A 22,808-nucleotide genomic window follows, 5' to 3' on the forward strand; every position below is an offset into this window, starting at 1 on the left:
ATGTTCACCACTGTGTTACATGGCCTTTCCTTTTAACAACACTCAGTAAACGTTTGGGAACTGAGGAGACACATTTTTTAAGCTTCTCAGGTGGAATTCTTTCCCATTCTTGCTTGATGGACAGCTTAAGTTGTTCAACAGTCCGGGGGTCTCAGTTGTGGTATTTTAGGCTTCATAATGCGCCACACATTTTCAATGGGAGACAGGTCTGGACTACAGGCAGGCCAGTCTAGTACCCGCACTCTTTTACTATGAAGCTACGTTGATGTAACACGTGGCTTGGCATTGTCTTGCTGAAATAAGCAGGGGCGTCCATGGTAACGTTGCTTGGATGGCAACATATGTTGCTCCAAAACCTGTATGTACCTTTCAGCATTAATGGCGCCATCACAGATGTGTAAGTTACCCATGTCTTGGGCACTAATACACCCCCATACCATCACAGATGCTGGCTTTTCAACTTTGCGCCTATAACAATCCGGATGGTTATTTTCCTCTTTGGTCCGGAGGACACGACGTCCACAGTTTCCAAAAACAATTTGAAATGTGGACTCGTCAGACCACAGAACACCTTTCCACTTTGTGTCAGTCCATCTTAGATGAGCTCAGGCCCAGCGAAGCTGACGGTGTTTCTGGGTGTTGTTGGTAAACGGTTTTCGCCTTTCATAGGAGAGTTTTAACTTGCACTTACAGATGTAGCGACCAACTGTAGTTACTGACAGTGGATTTCTGAAGTGTTCCTGAGCCCATGTGGTGATATCCTTTACACACTGATGTCGCTTGTTGATGCAGTACAGCCTGAGGGATCGAAGGTCACGGGCTTAGCTGCTTACGTGCAGTGATTTCTCCAGATTCTCTGAACCCTTTGATGATATTACGGACCGTAGATGGTGAAATCCCTAAATTCCTTGCAATAGCTGGTTGAGAAAGGTTTTTCTTAAACTGTTCAACAATTTGCTCACGCATTTGTTGACAAAGTGGTGACCCTCGCCCCATCCTTGTTTGTGAATGACTGAGCATTTCATGGAATCTATTTTTATACCCAATCATGGCACCCACCTGTTCCCAATTTGCCTGTTCACCTGTGGGATGTTCCAAATAAGTGTTTGATGAGCATTCCTTTAACTTTATCAGTATTTATTGCTACCTTTCCCAACTTCTTTGTCACGTGTTGCTGGCATCAAATTCTAAAGTTAATGATTATTTGCAAAAAAAAAATGTTTGAGTTTGAACATCAAATATGTTGTCTTTGTAGCATATTCAACTGAATATGGGTTGAAAATGATTTGCAAATCATTGTATTCCGTTTATATTTACGTCTAACACAATTTCCCAACTCATATGGAAACGGGGTTTGTATGACTAACTAACATACATGAAATCAAGCAAACGAATGTCATCTCCTCACTCATCTCCTGCTCGTTCACTTTTGGCTTGCTGATGGCTCTCTTCTTTGGTTCTGTCCGTCTCCTTCAGAGCTCGGATGACGGGTAACCATGGCAGCTCAGGCCCCGCCCTTTTCACCTGGTTGAGGCGGGTGAGGGCGGTGTACAGCCCGGAGTTGTTGCCGCCTTGGACATCAGGTGGGTTCGGCTGCTCGGCGGGGAACAATTCCAGAGCGGTCGGAGTGCAGTGCCTCTGCTGTTCCCAGAGAAAGAACCGTGTGAAGCGCAAAGTCACACCCAAGACATGATGAATTTTGTTTTCTTGTATGAAAAAAAAAGTTTGTGAAACCGAATGCAAAAAAATTCAAGTTTGTTTGTCTAACTGCCATCGATAGAAGGACTGTTGAATGTGCCTCAGGAAAAATGTGCCTCTAAAATTGAGCAAAAAAGCAGTAAATCAGGTAAGATGTCAGCCTATTGCACAAAACATCATCTCTCTAAGCATCAAAGGACCAGCTTTGCTGTGTATTTTGTTTTTAAATATAAACACTTATAAAATAATGAACTGTGACGCTCAAAAGCTCAATTTGCTGAGCTCCAAAGGATTACTGTATTTTCAGGACTATAGAGCCCACCGGTTTATACGCCGCACCCACTACATTTTAGGAGAAATACTTTTTTTCGATATATTAGCCACACCGGACTATAACCTGCAGATACACTGTAAAATTATTTATTTACACAGAAACATCTTGTAAATGTTTATTTACATACTTTAATTGTTTCCAAACGGTGTCTATAACACGACAGTAAAACAGCTGATCAAACAAAACAGAAGTCATCGTCAGCTAAACAGACTCAATAAGTCCACGGTGACATTTTGGTGAATTTACGAAACTAAAACAATACAAAAATAATTATATTGTAAGTTAAAGGCCTACTGAAATGATTTTTTTTTTATTTAAACGGGGATAGCAGATCCATTCTATGTGTCATACTTGATCATTTCGCGATATTGCCAGATTTTTGCTGAAAGGATTTAGTAGAGAACAACGACGATAAAGTTCACAACTTTTGGTCTCTGATAAAAAAAAGCCTTGCCCCTACCGGAAGTAGCGTGACGACACCGGAGGAAGGACTGCTCATATTTTCCTATTGTTTACACCAGCAGCGAGCGAGATTCGGACCGAGAAAGCGACGATTACCCCATTAATTTGAGCGAGGATGAACGATTCGTGGATGAGGAACGTGAAAGTGAAGGACTAGCGTGCAGTGCAGAACGTATCTTTTTTCACTGTGACCGTAACTTATGTACAAGGGTTCATTGGATTCCACACTCTCTCCTTTTTCTATTGTTGATCACGGATTTGTATTTTAAACCACCTCGGATACTATATCCTCTTGAAAATGAGAGTCGAGAACGCGAAATGGACATTCACAGTGACTTTTATCTCCACGACAATACATCGGTGAAGCTTTTTAGCTACTGAGCTAACGTGATAGCATCGGGCTTTACTGCATATAGAAACAAAGCAAATAAGTCACTGACTGGAAGGATAGACAGAAGATCAACAATACTACCAAACTCTGAACATGTAACTACACAGTTAATGCTTTCCAGCTTGGCGAAGCTTAGCAATGCTGTTGCTAACGACGCCATTGAAGCTAACTTAGCTACGGAACCTCGACAGAGCTATGCTAAAAACATTAGCTCTGCACCTACGCCAGCTCTCATCTGCTCACCACGACCCGTGCTCACCTGCGTTCCAGCGATCGACAGTAGGACGAAGGACTTCACCCGATCACCGATGCGGTTGGCGGCCCGGAGACGGAGGAAGTCAAGGTGAGGTCGTTCGGCTAGCGCGTCTGCTATCCTCAAAGTGCTCCTGGTTGTGTTGCTGTAGTCCGCCGCTAATACACCGATCGCACCTACAGCTTTCTTCTTTGCAGTCTCCATTGTTCATTAAACAAATTGCAAATGATTCACCAACACAGATGTCCAGAATACTGTGGAATTTTGGGATGAAAACAGAGCTTTTTTGTATTGGATTCAATGGGTCCGAATACTTCCGTATCAACCGTTGACGTCACACGCATACGTCATCATATCTAGACGTTTTCAACCGGAAGTGTGGCGGGAAATTTAAAATTGCACTTTATAAGTTAACCCGGCCGTATCGGCATGTGTTGCAATGTTAAGATTTCATCATTGATATATCAGACTGCGTGGTCGGTAGTAGTGGGTTTCAGTAGGCCTTTAATATTAGGTTTAGTAAGTAAAACTTGTTTTAGTTATACTGTAAAACTTCCAAACATTGTTTGGAGTGATAAATGAAGAATACCTATGAGTAGGAACGCTATGGACAGCTAGAAAATCGAACGGCTCTTCCAATAGGCCTGGACTGATATTCGATAAGTCAATTAACCAACGATAAATGAAAATTAAGTCGCTAAGTAGTCCAGCGTCGATAAACCGCAATATGCATGCTTCAAGAGCATTCACTCTTTTCATCGGCTTTAGCAGCTGTGCGGATTTGTGTACCAGCACAATGAAAAGAATGGAGTGAATCATCTTGTCCTTCAGCAAGTGTTTTGGACTCTGTGAGGCGAGGCGGGGCAGCGGTTCTTACGTTCATATCGAAGTTCGGGTTTTTAATGTGCGTGTTGGCACATCGGTTCATGCGGCGCGGGCCTTTGTACTATAAATAAACGGTAATAATGATAACGGCTTTAAAACTCCCGATGGTTAGTGTTACCGTAAAACATTTAAAATGATCAAAGAACCGTCATTCTTAACTGCACTTTGAAAGGTCATTCCCCAATCTAAACTTACAACAACACATTACTGTTTAAACAACTGAACTACAGTATTCTCATCAAACAAAGGATGTGCTGGTTTTTTTTGCACAAAGTTATCGATAAACCTCGACAGTTTCGAGTTGAAACATACGGACGTCCCTTCACCAGTACTCACGTGATGTCACACAAACCGGAAGTGAAACAACTAATTCCGCTTTAGAATTAAGAATGGAAGAAGATAAACATATTTAAACACACAAAGAAAACTGCTATGGCTTTTATGAAGCCAGAACAATATTTGAGGTTTCCTCTGTCAAGAAAGTATGTTGTGTCTATTTATTTTAGTTAGAAAAAAAATACAACTTTCATCCATCCATCCATCCATTTTTCTACCGCTTGTCCCGTTCGGGGTCGCGGGGGTGCTGGAGCCTATCCCAGCTGCACTCGGGCGGAAGGCGGGGTACACCCTGGACAAGTCGCCACCTCATCTCAGGGCCAACACAGATAGACAGACAACATTCACACTCACATTCACACACTAGGGACCATTCAGTGTTGCCAATCAACCTATACAACTTAATACAATTTAAGTGAGTATTAAATTACTTTTTGAGCACATTTAACAATACCACGATAATAAAAATACCTGTGATAATTTTGGTTAACATTACTTTATTTAGCCATTTGGTTTATTTGGTGGTTGTGTATATTTTAATTTGAAAAAAATTAAAAATATTTTGATTGTGCAACATTTAGCTTACAGACAGTATATTTGTTTTTTTTACTTGGTATTTCAAATTTTACATTTCAATTACAATGTTAAAATATATGAGAAATACAAATAAATAGCATTTGAAATTGTACACTTTCATTATTATTATGTATTGTCATTACATCAGTGGTTAATTTGGTCTCCAAAAAATAACGGCAAAAACATTGTTTATCGGCAATAATTTGTAGGTCATCATATCATTGAGCAGAATTTGTTGTCTGCCCAGGCCTAATTCCGGTTCAGATCCCTGTCTAAACAGAAGGGCAATGTAGCACCTGCAATGAGCGACTACTTGCAAAAGATGGCGCTATAGCACAAACAATAACACACCTATTCAATGCGTTTGCTTGTTTTTTTGTTGTTGTTTTTTTAACTTTTCATCAGCGAAGAAAAATCCATAAATTAGCCACACTGTTTTATAGGCCGCAGGGTTCGAAGCCTAGGTAAAAAGTAGTGGCTTATAGCCTGAAATTTACGGTACCCATCAAGAAACTTTTTTTTACTAAAACAAAGCTCAGTCTCAACATGATATGTTGGAACACAGAGAAACTGACAAGAGACAAATATTAAAATCTAAGTTAAAATATTGCCGTACAGTTGATACAGGTTTTATGATGGTGACAATTTAACCCTGGAACAGATAGTTTCTGTTTTTCATTACACCAACAAATCAGACCAATTTCCTGTACTGTACAAACTGGTGGTGTCCAGATCTGATATTGATATTGAACCGATATCAGCATAAAAACAAGCATTAGATGATCTGGGCTTGCATTTGAAACCCCAGATATAAGCAATCCTGCAGCGCCTTTTACCTGTACAAACATGTACATTTCATCTAAAAAGCACACAATGTTTTCCTTCTATTTTGTATTTTCCTGTATTTTAGTGAAGTCATTGACAAAAATGACTAGTGTGCCGTGAGATACAGTCTGGTGTGCGTGGGAGATTATCTAATTTCACCTATTTGGGTTAAAAATATTTTTTGCAAACCAGTAATTATAGTCTGCAAATGATGTGTTGTTGTTGAGTGTCGGTGCTGTCTAGAGCTCGGCAGAGTAACCGTGTAATACTCTTCCATATCAGTAGGTGGCAGCCGGTATCTAATTGCTTTGTAGATGTCGGAAACAGCAGGAGGCAGCATGCAGGTAAAAAGGCATCTAATGCTTAAACCAAAAATAAACAAAAGGTGAGTGCCCCTAAGAAATGTAATTGAAGATTAGGGAAGGCTATGCAGAACAAAACTAAAACGGAACTGGCTGCAAATTAAACAAAAACAGAATGCTGGACGACAGCAAAGACTTACTGGGGAGCAAAGACGACGTCCACAATGTACAATGTACATGACATGACAATCAACAATGTCCCCACAAAGAAGGATAAAAACAACTAAAATCTTCTTGATTGCTAAAACAAAGTAGATGCGGGAAATATCGCGCAAAGGAAAACATGAAACTGCTACAGGAAAATACCAAAAAAAGATAAAAAGCCACCAAAATAGGAGCGCAAGACAAGAACTAAAACAGCAATAAACTCCAAATAAGTCACGGCGTGATTGACAGGTGGTGACAGTACACCTACATTGAGACAAGAGCTATAGTGATGCATGCTTGGTTATGGTTTAAAGTCATATCCAACAATTGCGACAACTTTTTACTGTCAACTGAGTCTTTTTCAATGCAAAAAATGTGCCTTGGCTCAAAAGAGGTTGAAAAACACTGGACTATAGGATACTAGGAGCTAGCAGCTAAGGACACAATAGCACAAAAACTAGACATACACAATAAGTGTCATTAATTGATTGATATATAAAGAAGTATCAAATAATTATAGTTGCATATTACTTACATGTACAAAGTCTCCAAGGCAGAAGTGTATTAGGAAGTATGCAGTAACAATCATTCAACTTACTGCGTCGTGAGCTTAAACTTGATAACTTTTGTGACCTCCAAGTGTCGCCAAAAACAAATGACCACTCCTCTTCAACTTAAAGACAGCATAATTTTTATACCTACAAATGCTTGAGTAATTTCACTGGATCGGGCCTTTTTTAATATTCCACACTACAAAATAATAAAAGCATATACTATGATTTGTGCTGATATAATATAGTAATAATATCGGTATGGAGCAATACTTAGGGCTCCAATGTTGGTATCGTATCGGAAGTAAAACATTTGTATCAGAGGACACCCATAATTACAACTTTGAATGTTCTATTCTAACTGTTGTTAAGCACCTGGGCTAAGATGAATTAATATCATGTAAGAACTACTAAATGGCAGCAACATTGCACTTTTGAAGATGGATAAACTTGTTAAAATTTATTTTTACTTTGGCAATGAACCAAAAAGGCAACTTCTATGTTTATATTTGGAGCCAGGAAGTAGTCTGTTAACTAACACATGGACCAACATATTTAAACTTTTTATAACAATTCAGTCACATTTAGTGCTATTTTGGATGTTTTTGCAGACCTACAATTACAACGTTAAAATTGTTATAGGGATGTAACAAGGTTAGAGAAGGGCATTATTGAAATTCACAGGGCAGAAATAAAGTAAGACATAGTATTGGTCCTTAAAGGGAAACTGCACTTTTTGGGGGGGGGGTTTTGCCTATCATTCATAATGCTTATGTGAGAACACATGTTTTTCTTTTTTGAATGCATTCTAACTAGTAAATAAATGTGAGCAAAAGTCTGCTTACAATGGAGTCTATGAGAGTCGCTCTACTCTGCCTGTAAAGCTCTTAAAAAACATCCAAACACTTCTTTTAAGGTTTTATGGGTACACTGCAAATATATATGTAATGGAGTAACAGGCACATGTATAATAACATGTAATGTTTACATATTTTGCTCATTTTAACCATATGGTGGTGCATTCATTACACAAACGCATTACAACGTTCGCTTTTTCCTTCAACCAAATCACTGATTACTACTCACTGCAGACTTCATGAGCAAACATAATAAAATATCACTTACTGTACAATGTCTGCTCTTACTGGGATGCCAACTGATTGGCATCCCAGTAAGATGGGATGTTGATATATTCATGTTTAGATGAAGAATGACTTACCATCCTCACAAAGAATAAAAGGGTGTGGAACCAATCGTCTTCTCATTTATTTCTTGCCATTTTCTGGTCTAAATTGGATGTCAAAGTTGACCAACTTGTCAGAATATGTCCTCATTCTTCTACTATGAAAGAGAGAGGCATTATTTATGATTTAGAAAAACCTTTGCGAAACACAAGGGATCACGGAGCTATAAATAGTGTGCCTGCGTTAGCGCTTACAATAACAATATCACTCATTGGTTAAAATTCAGGTCAAGAAATGTAAATGGAGTATTGTTGGTGATATTTGGATGGTTATTTAGAGGGCTTTATGGGCGGAATAGAGGACCTTTCATTCAACTCCATTGTAAACAGACTTTTATTCACGGCTTAGAATGCATACACAAATACATCGGCTTTCTTGTGTCTCATAATGATTGTGAACAATAGGCGACATTACAAAAAAGTGCAGTTAGCCTTTAGGAAACAATGGACTTTAATGGGTCCTTATATTGTTGTTATACAGTGTTGTACATAAAAAGTGTTGCAAACTACAGTACGTAAGGTAACATAATTAAAATATTGGTCACAATTGTCTTGTTTTATAAAAATCCTATGGGCTGCTGCATAACTGTAATTATATTGTGTGTCATTACTATGATTAGAAAATGCATGTAGTGATGGTGTTCCTTTCAAAAACATAAAACAATGAATTTGACTTCATATTTGCTATTTACATGTAGGGAAGAAAGCTACGGTTTGTGTCCTTTTGGAGCATCTTTTATCAGACCTCTTATAAGTTGCTATCCCACTATCTGAAAAGCACAGTGCTGACAACTATCCCCCGTCCTCTGCCTTCTTTTCATGTCTCCAGCGACGCATTAGATGCAGAAAAATGCTAAAAGCAACTGTATCCGGCAAAATCTTCAAAGGTTCCCCTTCCCTCCTTCCTTGCTGCCCCCTCACAGTTAAGCCTTTAATCACAGTTTAGTCACGCTCAGCCCTAATTAAAGACCCCTCCGATTCACAGGCGGGCATCCCGGCTGCCGCCTGACCAGAAACTACACTCTACCTCTCCCACCCCTCCCTCTCATTTTCTCCTGCAAAACAGGTTCTTTAACTAACATGCGTGGCGGGGCTGCCTTGGTACACGACGCCCCCGAGGTGTCGTTAGTGGATAATGACTTTCCAGCGCCAGCGTTGAGAAAATTCTACTCAAGTGACTGATGTGAGGGTGTGTCGGGAAACAAAATGCCAGATGAGTCGCATTGGAGACACTGTGGGAACCCTGCGAGTCTGTCGTGCTGCTATAAAGTCTGCTCTGCAGTTGGTGACTTATTAAACTACTCCTGTGTGTACCTGAAGGATGAATCCCTCTGGGCAGGTTAGGCGGTTGTACCACATTGCTTTGTACATCAAGAGGAGGAGCAAGCTGGTCAGGAAGGCCAACATGATGAGAATCAGTCCTGTAATCTGAGGAACACACACAAAATACTTAAAGGATGCACAGTAGAAACCTAAAGTCAAGCACATTTAATAGTTACTTCTTTCTCATTTAGTGAATGGGCATCTGTCAGGAAATGACAAGAAAGTGGCAAAAGCCTGTAAGTGTTGTTGGAAATATTACTGATACAGTGGAACCTCGGTTTACGGCAAGGGTGTCCAAACTTTTTCCACTGAGGGCCGCACACGGAAAAATTAAAGCATGCGGGGGCCATTTTGATATTTTTCATTTTCAAACCATAACAAAATATATGGATTTTGTTTGTTTTTTACCTTTAGGGCTCCCGGGGACCATAAAGGGTCTAAGTCATTAAAATGTTAAAAACAAGTCAAATTATTATTTTTTTATTTATATAACGCTTACAGTAAATCTGTACAGTATATCAACTTCAGGTTGATATAAAGTTTAAAAAAACAAAAAGGTTTTATGCCTTTTCTGTCAAAGACAACGTAGTTTTTTATAGTAAAACTGAAATATGCAGTATTTCCCCCACTGCCCGAAACATTCAGAAAGCAATGTTTGATGAATTAGAGCCTTAAAAATATCAATAATGCAAGACACCATTGATTTTAATTCATTATTATTTTTGAGTAATCACAGTGAAAAGATAAATAAAATCCCATTAAATATATTTGGGATCCAAAAGGTGCCCCACTCAGAAAGTGATACTTTTTTTTTTTTTTTTCATTACTTTCAACACTTAAGTTATGAGCTGAACTTCAGATATATCTGTCGATTTTACGTTTGAACTATTAGTTTGTTTGTTTTATGCTCTTTTGTCAAATAAAATGTTGATGTTTTTGTATGGCAACCACACAATATATGCAATATTTCCCACATAAAACATTTTAAAGACAAATATTTGAAATAATTGGAGCCTTGAATAGGTCAATAATTCATTATAACATTGATTTCTTCTTTTTTATGAGCAATGGCAAAAAATAAAAAATAAAGATAGACAAAAGAAAAAAAAAAGCCTGCATGGTAGCTTTGTGTCAACATTGCAACTTTTTCTCGTTAGATTTCACCTCATTCCACTTTTTTAAATGTTTTTTTAATTTTTGCAATAGCATTTCCAAAATGTGTGGCGGGCCGGTAAACAATTAGCTGCGGGCCGCAAATGGCCCCCCGGCCGCACTTTGGACACCCCTGGTTTACGGGTTTAATTGGTTCTTGAACATGGTTCAAAAATAAGAAAAAAATCGTATATTGAAGCAAATTTCTCCATTAGAAACAATGGAAATAATGGTTTCCAGCCTCAAAATAAGTCCATAATATAGAAAATATTTGTATACAAAATAAAGCGCAATATATACTGTATATTAAACCAACATAACATGGGAGTGATGGATCAAGTTTCTGTCTAATCACAAAGCCAAAACAACAACGAGCTGAACTATTCTCATTTGTAGCTGTCCTGCTGACACACCGTCACTAGTCTTGTGGTGCACTCAAAGTTTGAATCACAAAACTCCTTAACTTTAAACAGATTAGGAATAAAAAATCAAATGTAATTTGCCTTGTCGGTCAATTTTCTTGGTGTGCAGCAGAAGAAAAGGGGAGGAAGTGTCGACAACGCTGTGGATAATTCCTGAATGTTTCAAACCCCATGTCGTTTGATCATTTGCTTTATTTGTACTCATATTAAGAAAGCAAAACAGAATTTTTTTTTAAAAAGGATAAAAATAAAACGCTTAAATGCACACAAAGTACCAATTAGCAGAGTTGCAAATGATAGCACTGCTCTGCTGACTGAATGAGCACTAGAGCGTGATCAGCCTGGCCAGGCACACAATGGGTGGATAAAACATAGTAAACTGATACAAGGTCCGCACAACAAAGCATATTTTTATTCGGTCTGGTGTTCACGACTTGAAAAGTTTGTATAATGAGGGTTATGTAAATCGAGGTTCCACCGTACATATTTACTATATTTCTAATCTTATCAGACAATTTACAGAAAACACTGTCGCCAGTCAATCACATGACACATATAAACAACAATAATTCACACTAGAGCTGCAACAACTAATCGATTAAATCGATTGAAATCGATTATTAAAATAGTAGCCGATTAATTTAGTCATCGATTCGTTGGATCTATGCTATGCGCATGCGCAGAGATATTTTTTTAAATGTTTTATTTTATTTTTATTTTTTAATACATCTTTATTTATAAACTGCAACATTTACAAACAACTGAGAAACAATAATCAAAATAAGTATTGTGTTTTTTTCCCCAATAAAATACTGGATAGGATAGAAATGTAGTTTGTCTCTTTTATCCGATCATTAATCGATTAATCGAAGTAATAATCGACAGATTAATCGATTATCACATTAATCGTTAGTTGCAGCCCTAATTCACACTCACACTTACTGACAATTTAGAGTAGGAGTCTTCAACTTTTAACAATTATCAGTCAATGTTTTTATGCTACAGTTTTTGTGATGATTTGTCAGTAATTAAAATACAATGTGTAGATTAAACCGTTATAAAAGTACTAAGAATTGAAGCAAATCATTTTTCATCCTTCAGTAAGCTACTCAAAAACAGATGGCCAGCTATCTGTTGGAGACCACTGCTTTACAGTCTCCAATTAACCTAACATTCGTGGTTCTGGGGATATCATTAAACTCCACATAGAGATGGTTAATTTATGATCAGTTAATTCTGATCAAAAATAAAAATAACAACTGTGTGTACTGAAAATGAGTAAAATTATTTTTGAACGTGGAACTTTTTTGCAAAAAAGTTTAAAAAATACAAAAATTATAGTTCCATTTTTTTTTATGAATATGATTTGTGTTACAATGGGTACTTTTCTCCCTTATTTCCCCCCCCCAAAAAATCACATTAACTTCACTATGATTTTTTTTTAACAGTACATGTGTGGCAAAGTCTATTAATGGTTTGTACTCCAATCAAAGCATGCAGATGTTACAACATTTAAAAAAAAAAAAAAAAGCCAACAACAACCTCTACAACATGATTACAAGACGCATGACAATGTAGTTGTAGTTCATGTAGTTGTTTTTAGTGCCCCTGAAACCTTAGCCGGGCTTCTAGTATTAAAAAAAATCTGAATATTGTTCATATTCTACCATTTTTTGCTGCGTTTCAGATCAACAAAGTAATTCATTAGCATTTAGTTCACAGGATACTAAAAAGACAATAGAGTACATTAAAATAATGTATGTACCTTGGCTCTGTCTGAGACATCTTTGTACAAGCTGATGTTCAGCTTGTCAATGTTGGGCATAAACAACTTTCTCTTCTTCTTCTGCTGCTGCAGTTGATAATCAGTGGACGTCTTCACGATGACCTGTGGCAAAACAAAACATGCAATGTCAATTCTTTTTAGTACATATAGTATATTAACTAAGAGAAGGAAGCAGCTGGAGGAGCAGAAAGTAATCTGGTAATTCTTTTTGAAAGGTTGATAGACAGCAAGGCATGGCCAGTGTGCAACTTTACCAGCACAGAAAAGCAGCCCTCACAGATCATACTTACTGTACCTTGTCTGCAAATGACTGCTGGAGCTGGCTGACCTCCAGGGGTGTGATGAGGGGGATGTTATCAAAGCCATCATCTGCACATGGCTGTTTCTCCATTTTATCAGCCAGATTAGTGCCCAGTTTCACCATGACTGCACTGCTGCTTGAACACGACTAAAAGTCAGAAACAACAAACTTACATTCAGTACGACAGTGAGTTGAGGGAAAAGGTGAGGTCAGATATTCAGTTTGGTTCTTGAATATTAAACATTGTGGAAATAATTAACATTGCTTAGCCTCCTGTAGGGTTTAAGCAATAAAAGGGTATGACTGAACTACTGTACAATCCAACAGAGGGCACTTTTGACTGTATTGACCCAGATACAGTAGCTTACCCCTCAGCCCTTTTGTCTGTGTTATCCAGTGTCCACCTCTGTATTACAGTCGTCCCCCATCAGTATCGCACTTCAAATACTATATACAGTCGTGGTCAAAAGTTTACATACACTTGTAAATAATATAATGTCATGGCTGTCTTGAGTTTCCAATAATTTCTACAACTCTTATTTTTTTGTGATAGAGTGATTGGAGCACATACTTGTTAGTCACAAAAAACATTCATGAAGTTTGGTTCTTTTATGAATTTATTATGGGTCTACTGAAAATGTGACCAAATCTGCTGGGTCAAAAGTATACATACAGCAATGTTAATATTTGCTTACATGTCCCTTGGCAAGTTTCACTGCAATAAGGCGCTTTTGGTAGCCATCCACAAGCTTCTGGTTCATTTTTGACGACTCCTCTTGAAAAAATTGGTGCAGTTCAGCTAAATTTGTTGGTTTTCTAACATTAACTTGTTTCTTCAGCATTGTCCACACGTTTAAGTCAGGACTTTGGGAAGGCCATTCTAAAACCTTAATTCTAACCTGATTTAGCCATTCCTTTACCACTTTTGACGTGTGTTTGGGGTCATTGTCCTGTTGGAACACCCAACTGCGCCCAAGACCCAACCTCCGGGATGATGATTTTAGGTTGTCCTGAAGAATTTGGAGGTAATCCTCCTTTTTCATTATCCCATTTACCCTCTGTAAAGCACCAGTTCCATTGGCAGCAAAATAGGCCCAGAGCATAATACTACCACCACCATTCTTGACGTTAGGCATGGTATTACTGTGATTAAAGGCCTCACCTTTTCTCCTCCAAACATATTGCTGGGTATTGTGGCCAAACAGTTCAAATTTTGTTTCATCTGACATCACATGGACAAAGATAAGACCTTCTGGAGGAAAGTTCTGTGGTCAGATGAAACAAAAAATTAGCTGTTTGGCCAATACTGTAGTATTAACAATACTACAGTAGTATTGGACAGTAAATTATACCGCTGCTACTGATTGGCTCAGACTGAGGCAGCATTACTATATTTGTTTAAAAGAATATAAATGTGTGGTTTCTTGTCTAGAGTAGTCTCAAAATGTTGAAAAACAAATTTTGAAGGCTGTTTACAGTTTATGCTTTAGTTATAGAAATATTTGATTTATAATGAGTGATTACTACTTTGTGGAAATTAATTTATCACGGCCATGTTTGGAACCAATTAACAGAGACAAACGAGTGATTACTGTACTGTAATTTCCCTGACTTTTTGCATTTTTTCCGGTATTACTTTGAGGTGGTCTGATTATTTCTGTTGTGCAAGGTGGCATTCGTAAAAAAAATTATTAATTAATTGACACATCTTTATTAAGCACACAAATTGACTTGTTTTGACTTTCCATTTGTTTGCAATATTAAATGTGGTGGTTATCAATAAGTAGTGGCAAGGAGCCATGTGGCAGTCATTTTACAGACTTTACTACGTTGTGCACGTGTAGGACCAATTTTCCTGTGACCTGACCCACCGTTTTTGACTTAAGCATGGATGAGATCAGTCACACTAGCCCAGGGGTCGGCAACCCGCGGCTCCTTGACCACTCTGATGCGGCTCAGCTACATACATGCCGACCCCCCCGATTTTCCCAGGAGACTTATGGATCTCAGTGTCTCTCATAGATTACTCCCAGGGAAAAAATAATCCTATTTACACTCTAATTACTAAATAAAGGGCGTGCCCTAATTGCACTGCAGTAATCATATATATATATATATATATATATATATATATATATATATATATATATATATATATATATATATATATATATATATATATATATATATATATATATAATATAAATATATGTATGTATATATATATATATATATATATATATATATTATATATATATTTATATAATATATATATATAATATATATATATATATATATATAATATATATATATATATATATATATATATATATATATATATATATATATATATATATATATATATATATATATATATATATATTTTAACGCAGGATTTAACACAACACTGTTTTAGTTTTTTCTGCAGTCTTACCTTGAAACAACATGTTTATGATCTGTTTTTTTTATTCTGCAAAAGGGACTGTTTGCAACATTTACACAACGGCCTCGAGGGCCCCAACCTTCCAATGTATTTTACACAGTATATCCTGCCCTGTCACGGCTTCTCCTACACACTGACGTAATTACGTACATACGTAACTCATACACACACATTAGCTTTAGGTGTTGTTAGCTAATAATAGCGTTTTGGATAGCTAGCTTAGCTGACATTGAACATATATTCTATCATAACAACTTGACTGCAAATTATTCGTTGCTTCTCTTGGATTGCTTTTGTACACGTGCAAGTGCTTCCTCGAGTACGTGTTGACGAGACCGGGTGAGTGACCGCCGTAAACGCCAATTGTTATATTCAGGCCACAACATTTTTTTTATCACATAAACTTTGTCATTGTGAAAAATATAGACAATTGTCAAACAAATGCGTTCTGTTAAACCACTAATGGTAACATAAGCTAGCCATCACACCACAGGACTCTATGACTATAGACCCGTAGGCCTGATGTCTGTGGTCATGAAGTCCTTCAGAAGACTGGTGTTGAGTCACCTGAAGGACATCCCCCAGTTGGACCCCCTGCAGTTTGCCTATCGGGCAAACAGGTCGGTGGAGGATGCAGTCAATAGGGGACTGAACCATATCCTGCATCATGTCGACTCCCCAGAGACCTATGCTAGGATGCTGTTCGTGGACTTCAGCTCTGCATTTAACACCATCATCTTGGATATCCTGCCCCGTAAACTCACCCAGCTCACAATGCCAGCCTCAACCTGTCAGTGGATTCCCAACTTCCTGACTGACAGGAGGCAACAGGTAAGGCCGAACAATCAGCAGTGGCACCGCCCAAAGGTGTGTTCTCTCCAGACTGCTCTTCTTCCTCTACACCAATGACTGCTCCTCAGGGAACCCTTCTGTGAAACTCTTGAAGTTCGCAGACAACACCATTGTCATCTTCCTTATCCGGGACGGTGAGACTACTTCCATAAAGGAGGTGTAACAGCTGGTTCTCTGGAGATGACAATGGATGAACCCCCGCCCCCTGCACCATTCTGATCAGTACAGTCTCTACAATGGACTCTCTGAGGCTCCTGGGATCCACAACATTATGAAGTGGACCTCCTACATAGACGCAATCAGAAAAAAGGCAAAGCAGAGGATGTACTTCCTGCCTCAGCTGAAGAAGTTTAACCTGTCCAAGGAGCTGCTGATTATGTTTTACACCATCGTTCAGTCTGTCCTGTGCACCTCCATCACTGACTGGTTTGGATCTACAACCAAGCTGGACAGACACAGACTGCAACGGACAATCAGGACTGCAGAAAAGTTCATTGGTAACGACCTTCCCCCACCTAGGATTTATACCGGTCCAGGGCCAGGAAACAAGCAGGTAGCATCACTGCAGACCCCTCAAAACCTTGTCACAAACTGTTCAAACTCCTCTCCTTGGTGTTACAAATCACTGTACGCCAAAACAACCCATCATATGAACAGTTTCTTCCCCCAGGCTGTCACTCTGATGAACGCTAAACAGTCACAGGGTGACAGACCTGTTGCTGTGAAATAACCCTGGAACTAATCTGTCACTGTGAATGTACTAACTCATGTTCACTTCATCATCCTTTTACTCTATTCACTACTGATCTATTATGTTATTAGCCTCGCACATATTAGTATTTAAGTACTTGTTTATATTTTAGTTCATTATTAATATTTATTGTTTACATTGTACAAAGAGAGCACAGTCTACCAAGTCAAATTTTGCGTATTAAAAATACCTGCACTGTAAAAAAAATTCCTATTTTTATGGTTAATTTACTCTAAATTTCTACTGTAATTTTTCTATTTTTTTTAAATAGTTTATAAAACTGTAGAATTGAAGACATTACCTGTAAATAAACAATCCGCCTGTTATTTTAAGTAATATGCCAGTAATGACAAACTATGTATATTTCAATTTTTTTACAGAAAAATACCAAATTAATTATACATAGCATTTTCTGTTTTCTTAAATTACTTTCAAATTCATGTAATATTACGATATTTTTCCGTAAAAAGTTTCATGAACATTTCTTTAATTATAATGTTTTTGATCATTATTTGGTTTACAATGTTTTACTTTAATTTCATGGTTTTCGTTTGGCAGCCGTAGCTGTTTTTTTTACAGTGTGGCCAATTAAGCTGATTCTGAGATCTTCACTGTTTAATATTATTCTCCATCCATCCATCCATTTTCTACCGCTCAAACTAGTGTTCATCCAATTCAGTATGCGTTGAGAAGAGGTGATGAGTCACCTACATCATTCACACAGTATAATAACGTGCAAACAACTTTTTCGAGAAAAAAAACCAACCTGAGCCATCATGACTCATTGATGACACACACAACACCACTGATTCACACATACTGATAGTCTTCTATTTTTACGTACTGAGAGAAGACAAATAACCAATATGCTATAGCTGCGCGTCATGAAGACTTTTGGTTTATTCAGCCTGTGTAGATAAACCTGTACATTACACCGAAATTCTGGTGGAGTTCATCCAATGGGGTTGAGGTCATGGCTTATCAAAGCATGCCTTGATGGATCGAGCTTCGTGCACTGAGGTATAATTGTGCTGGAACAGGAAATAATCTGCCCCCAACCAGTTGCACATCAAAACTGTACATGCCGTAGAGAAATTGGAAGTTAAGGGAAAGCATAAGGTCTTGATTAACTCCTGATTATCATTTACAATCCTTATGTAAGACAAGAACACATGTCTTTCTCTTCTTTATGTATTCTAAATTGTAAAAAACAACAACAATGTAGCCAATGGGAGTCATTTATTCCACTGATAGCCCTCTAAAAACATCCAAAAACCACCAACAATACTCCATTAACATGCATAACCTGCATATTAACCAAGTATTAGTTATTATTGTAAGAGCTAATGCAGAGGAACTATTTTTAGTAACACATTACTTTAATCACGGAGATAACGTAGCTACTGCAGCTCTTGACATAGTGCATCGCCTCTGAGGTGGTAAAACTTTGTGCTAGATTAGAAATCATGCCTCACACCTGTATAGTGGAAAGTTGGGGTCATAAGCCGAGAAATTAGTCAACTGTAAAACTAAATTTAGACCAGAAGACATCGCGAGTAAGACATGACAAGACGCTCGTTTGCTTCCAGCATTTTTTAATCTGTGGAGTGAGCGTTATGAAGAATTCATCATATAAACGGAGAACACAAGTCTTGTGCTGAAACATAAACATTGCATCAGTCTGTACCCCAGCGATAGCAGACATTGTACAGTGGGTGATTGTTTTATTATATTCATAGTTTTTATTTTTTGTTTAGCACTTAGCAGTGCTGTAAATTACCAAAATACACAAATATAACATGGTATCATGAATGTGCCTGTTACTACATTACATATTAACTTACAGCATGTATATGACACATTGTTAGAGGTTTTTAGAGCGCTTTTTTAGGCCGCATCGATTGAATCCCCATTAGTTCTATGGTTATCCACCTCTTGCTAGCGGTTTTTCACTGGTTAGAATGCACAAAAAAGAGAAAGACAGGAGTGTTCTTGTCTCACATAGGCATTGTGGATGATAGGCAATTTCTTTTAAAAGTGCAGTTCCCTTTAAGAGGTAAGTCAAAATAAAATCAGTGCCCATAAATTCTTCAGGCACAGAATCAGTCAGCAATAGCTCTCTAAAGAGGGACATCACTGAAGAAATGCAATGTTCTCCATGTGTGGGTGGATTTTAACCCCCACTGGAAGTGAGAGAGCGATGAATCATCGCTCTCAGCATCTGTGATTAACAACTTAGCTGAAAACCTCCAACACCACGCACGCGTTCACGCTTGAGGTAAATGAAAACGCTGTAAATAGCTTTCATAGAATGATAGGATGGTAATAAGATGACATTAAGCAGTTCAACAATCTAGATGTACAGTAAGACACCAATGTTGGTGTGTTGCTTACGGTATGCCTCTCAAGTTTAGGTTCACTGCTCATGTCAATCTGAACTTGCTGCATTAGAGCTACACAGATAAGGAGGCGCAGTCAGACAAAGAGCATCAACGCTACCACTTTTTAAATGGCTTAAACCCTGAAATAATGCAGTTAAATCTACACTCTCAGTACCAATGAATGTCTTGTTATTAGCATAAAATGATTATGACTGACCTGCACTAATCTATGAAGACAAAAATGTCCTTATAATGACATTGACACCAGCGCAGCTGTTATATTTAAACCTCTTATTTGTCCACTAAAACAATCTGCTGCAGCCAGAAATGGAAAAAACATGAGAATGAACTTACTGCGGTTTTCTCTGCTCTGCGGACAACGGGAGATGATCGCGAGCCAGTGATGCTGCTGGGGACTCGCTGTGAAAGATGGTTGCCGTGGTGATGTGTTGTGACCACACTGCGCATGTCACTCAGCCTGCAGAAGCTTCCGGATGTTCAATGTGTTGAGTGCAGCTGTGAGTGTCATCTGATGGGAAGAATAATATCCAATTTAAGGTCAACAGTCTTTCAATAACTGGCAGCATTCAAAGCTGAAATAAAAAATGATGTTCTGTGTGAAAGGAAACATCTACCCTATTTGTAAGGATATGGGCATAGAATAACATACATCAACAGATATTGTGGTTATTTACAAACCCCGTTTCCATATGAGTTGGGAAATTGTGTTAGATGTAAATATAAACAGAATACAATGATTTGCAAATCATTTTCAACCCATATTCAATTGAATGCACTACAAAGACAAGATATTTGGTGTTCAAACTCATAAACTTTGGTTATTTTTTGCAAATAATAATTAACTTAGAATTTCATGGCTGCAACACATGCCAAAGTAGTTGGGAAAGGGCATGTTCACCACTGTGTTACATCACTTTTTCTGTTAACAACACTCAATAAACGATTGGGAACTGAGGAAACTAATTGTTGACGCTTTTAAAGTGGAATTCTTTACCATTCTTGTTTTATGTAGAGCTTCAGTCGTTCAACAGTCCGGGGTCTCTGCAGTCGTATTTTACGCTTCATAATACGCCACACATTTTCGATGGGAGACAGGTCTGGACTGCAGGCGGGCCAGGAAAGTACCCGCACTCTTTTTTTTACGAAGCCACGCTGTTGTAACACGTGTGAATGTGGCTTGGCATTGTCTTGCTGAAATAAGCAGGGGCGTCCATGAAAAAGACGGCGCTTAGATGGCAGCATATGTTGTTCCAAAACCTGTATGTACCTTTCAGCATTAATGGTGCCTTCACAGATGTGTAAGTTACCCATGCCTTGGGCACTAATGCACCCCCATACCATCACAGATGCTGGCTTTTGAACTTTGCGTCGATAACAGTCTGGAGGGTTTGCTTCCTCTTTGGTCTGGATGACACGATGTCGAATATTTAGTGACAGTGGTTTTCTGAAGTGTTCCTGAGCCCATGTGGTGATATCCTTTAGAGATTGATGTCGGTTTTTGATACAGTGCCGTCTGAGGGATCAAAGGTCACGGCCATTCAATGTTGGTTTCCGGTCATGACGCTTACGTGGAGTGATTTCTCCAGATTCTCTGAACCTTTTGATGATATTATGGACCGTAGATGTTGAAATCCCTAAATTTCTTGCAATTGCACTTTGAGAAACGTTGTTCTTAAACTGTTTGACTATTTGCTCACACAGTTGTGGACAAAGGGGTGTACCTCGCCCCATCCTTTCTTGTGAAAGACTGAGCATTTTTGGGAAGCTGTTTTTATACCCAATCATGGCACCCGCCTGTTCCCAATTAGCCTGCACACCTGTGGGATGTTCCAAATAAGTGTTTGATGAGCATTCCTCAACTTTATCAGTATTTATTGCCACCTTTCCCAACTTCTTTGTCATGTGTTACTGGCATCAAATTCTAAGGTTAATGATTATTTGCAAAAAAAAAAATGTTTATCAGTTTGAACATCAAACTGAATATGGGTTGAAAATGATTTACACAATTTCCCAACTCATATGGAAACGGGGTTTGTAACACAAAACTTAATAGCAAGAAGGAATAAAGAACATCTACAGTATCTTATCTGTCTAAAAGTAAAAACATTCTCCCTGCCTCAGAACCTAAAATGTTACAGCACTCTATGGTGTTTGAATTAGAGGGAGCAAACATTCACTGTACAAACACACATATACACATACTGTGCATATATAAGTACATATACATACATACACTCATGCATATAATCACGTTATGTGTTATGAATTTGCACTGAATTAATTAGTTTTGCTTGCAATTTCGTTGTACAATGTACAATGACAATAAAGATATATTCTCTTCTATTCTATTCTATTCTATTCATCAAACATATATTAACGTTGTTCCCCTAGGGGAAAATGGATAACACACGGCACACTGACAAAGCTTAACCTATTGTTACTATAACAATCTACAAGGTTAATAGAGTTCACTTCTCTTTCTTCCCCTCCATTTATCTGCTTTCTTTTGTAATTCAAGTTATCGTTACATATATGTATTGTTGCATTTGAAACAATTGTATTCTTGATAATAGAGGGTAATTATTAGTATTCATTATTAATAGTGCTATTTCTATTGGTATTTGTATTGCTCCATTTGTAGTGTAATAATGCTCATTATAATTTCTGTGTTCCATCCATCCATCCATTTTATACCGCTTGTCAATATTTATTTCACTAACTGCTTTTTTGCTATCTCCTTTACCATCATATTTGTACATATCCAATTTGCTGATGCTGTCCTGTTGTTGTTGTCTCTCTGTCTTGTCTTCCTTTTTTTCTCTTTCTATCCCCTCCTGCTCGGGCCCGGCTGCACCAAATAATAATGTAAATCTATTTAATAAAGTCAAATACAAATAAGGAAATAAGAGAAGTATCCCACACTTCTCTTTTGTAATGTAAATCTGTACAGCCGATACGGGCATCTACATCAACAATATAATTTGCCCGAGTAGCTGGACAGGACAAAAAAAAAAAAATAATTAGGGGGTACGGGAAGTCAAAGGTGACACATGAACAACATTAGTCCAAAACAGCACAAGATTAATATTAATAATAAACATAGCATATGCAATACACAGTCATGAATTTGGTGAGGTATTTAGACCTACACCTCCAAATACAGAAGGATCACTAAGAAGAGAATGACTCCAATAAATATAGTTGATCTGCTAAACTAGTTACTACTGTAGCATGTATACTATTATTATCCTGCAGTACACGTGGACTCAATACTTTGTATATTTTTTTTTTAATTTGAAGACAGATGTAAACA

General features: G+C 37.9%; 1 protein-coding gene across 2 annotated transcripts in view; it reads right to left on the bottom strand.

Annotated features, from left to right (window-relative positions):
- Window positions 1–1,235: 1,235 nt before the first annotated feature.
- The window catches only part of caly (calcyon neuron-specific vesicular protein), a 34,243-nt gene continuing 12,670 nt past the window's right edge, over window positions 1,236–22,808 (bottom strand). For both annotated transcript variants that reach the window (XM_062032354.1, XM_062032356.1), the window contains exons 2-6: window positions 19,829–20,003; window positions 13,042–13,194; window positions 12,726–12,848; window positions 9,378–9,491; window positions 1,236–1,641 (exon numbers count right to left, since the gene is read on the bottom strand). In XM_062032354.1, coding sequence (XP_061888338.1) covers window positions 1,405–1,641; window positions 9,378–9,491; window positions 12,726–12,848; window positions 13,042–13,194; window positions 19,829–19,942 — 741 coding nt within the window. In that variant the 5' untranslated portion in view covers window positions 19,943–20,003 and the 3' untranslated portion in view covers window positions 1,236–1,404. The remainder of the gene's footprint in view (window positions 1,642–9,377; window positions 9,492–12,725; window positions 12,849–13,041; window positions 13,195–19,828; window positions 20,004–22,808) is intronic.

Source organism: Entelurus aequoreus, linkage group LG22 (assembly GCF_033978785.1).
Source record: "Entelurus aequoreus isolate RoL-2023_Sb linkage group LG22, RoL_Eaeq_v1.1, whole genome shotgun sequence".
Taxonomy (NCBI): domain Eukaryota; kingdom Metazoa; phylum Chordata; class Actinopteri; order Syngnathiformes; family Syngnathidae; genus Entelurus; species Entelurus aequoreus.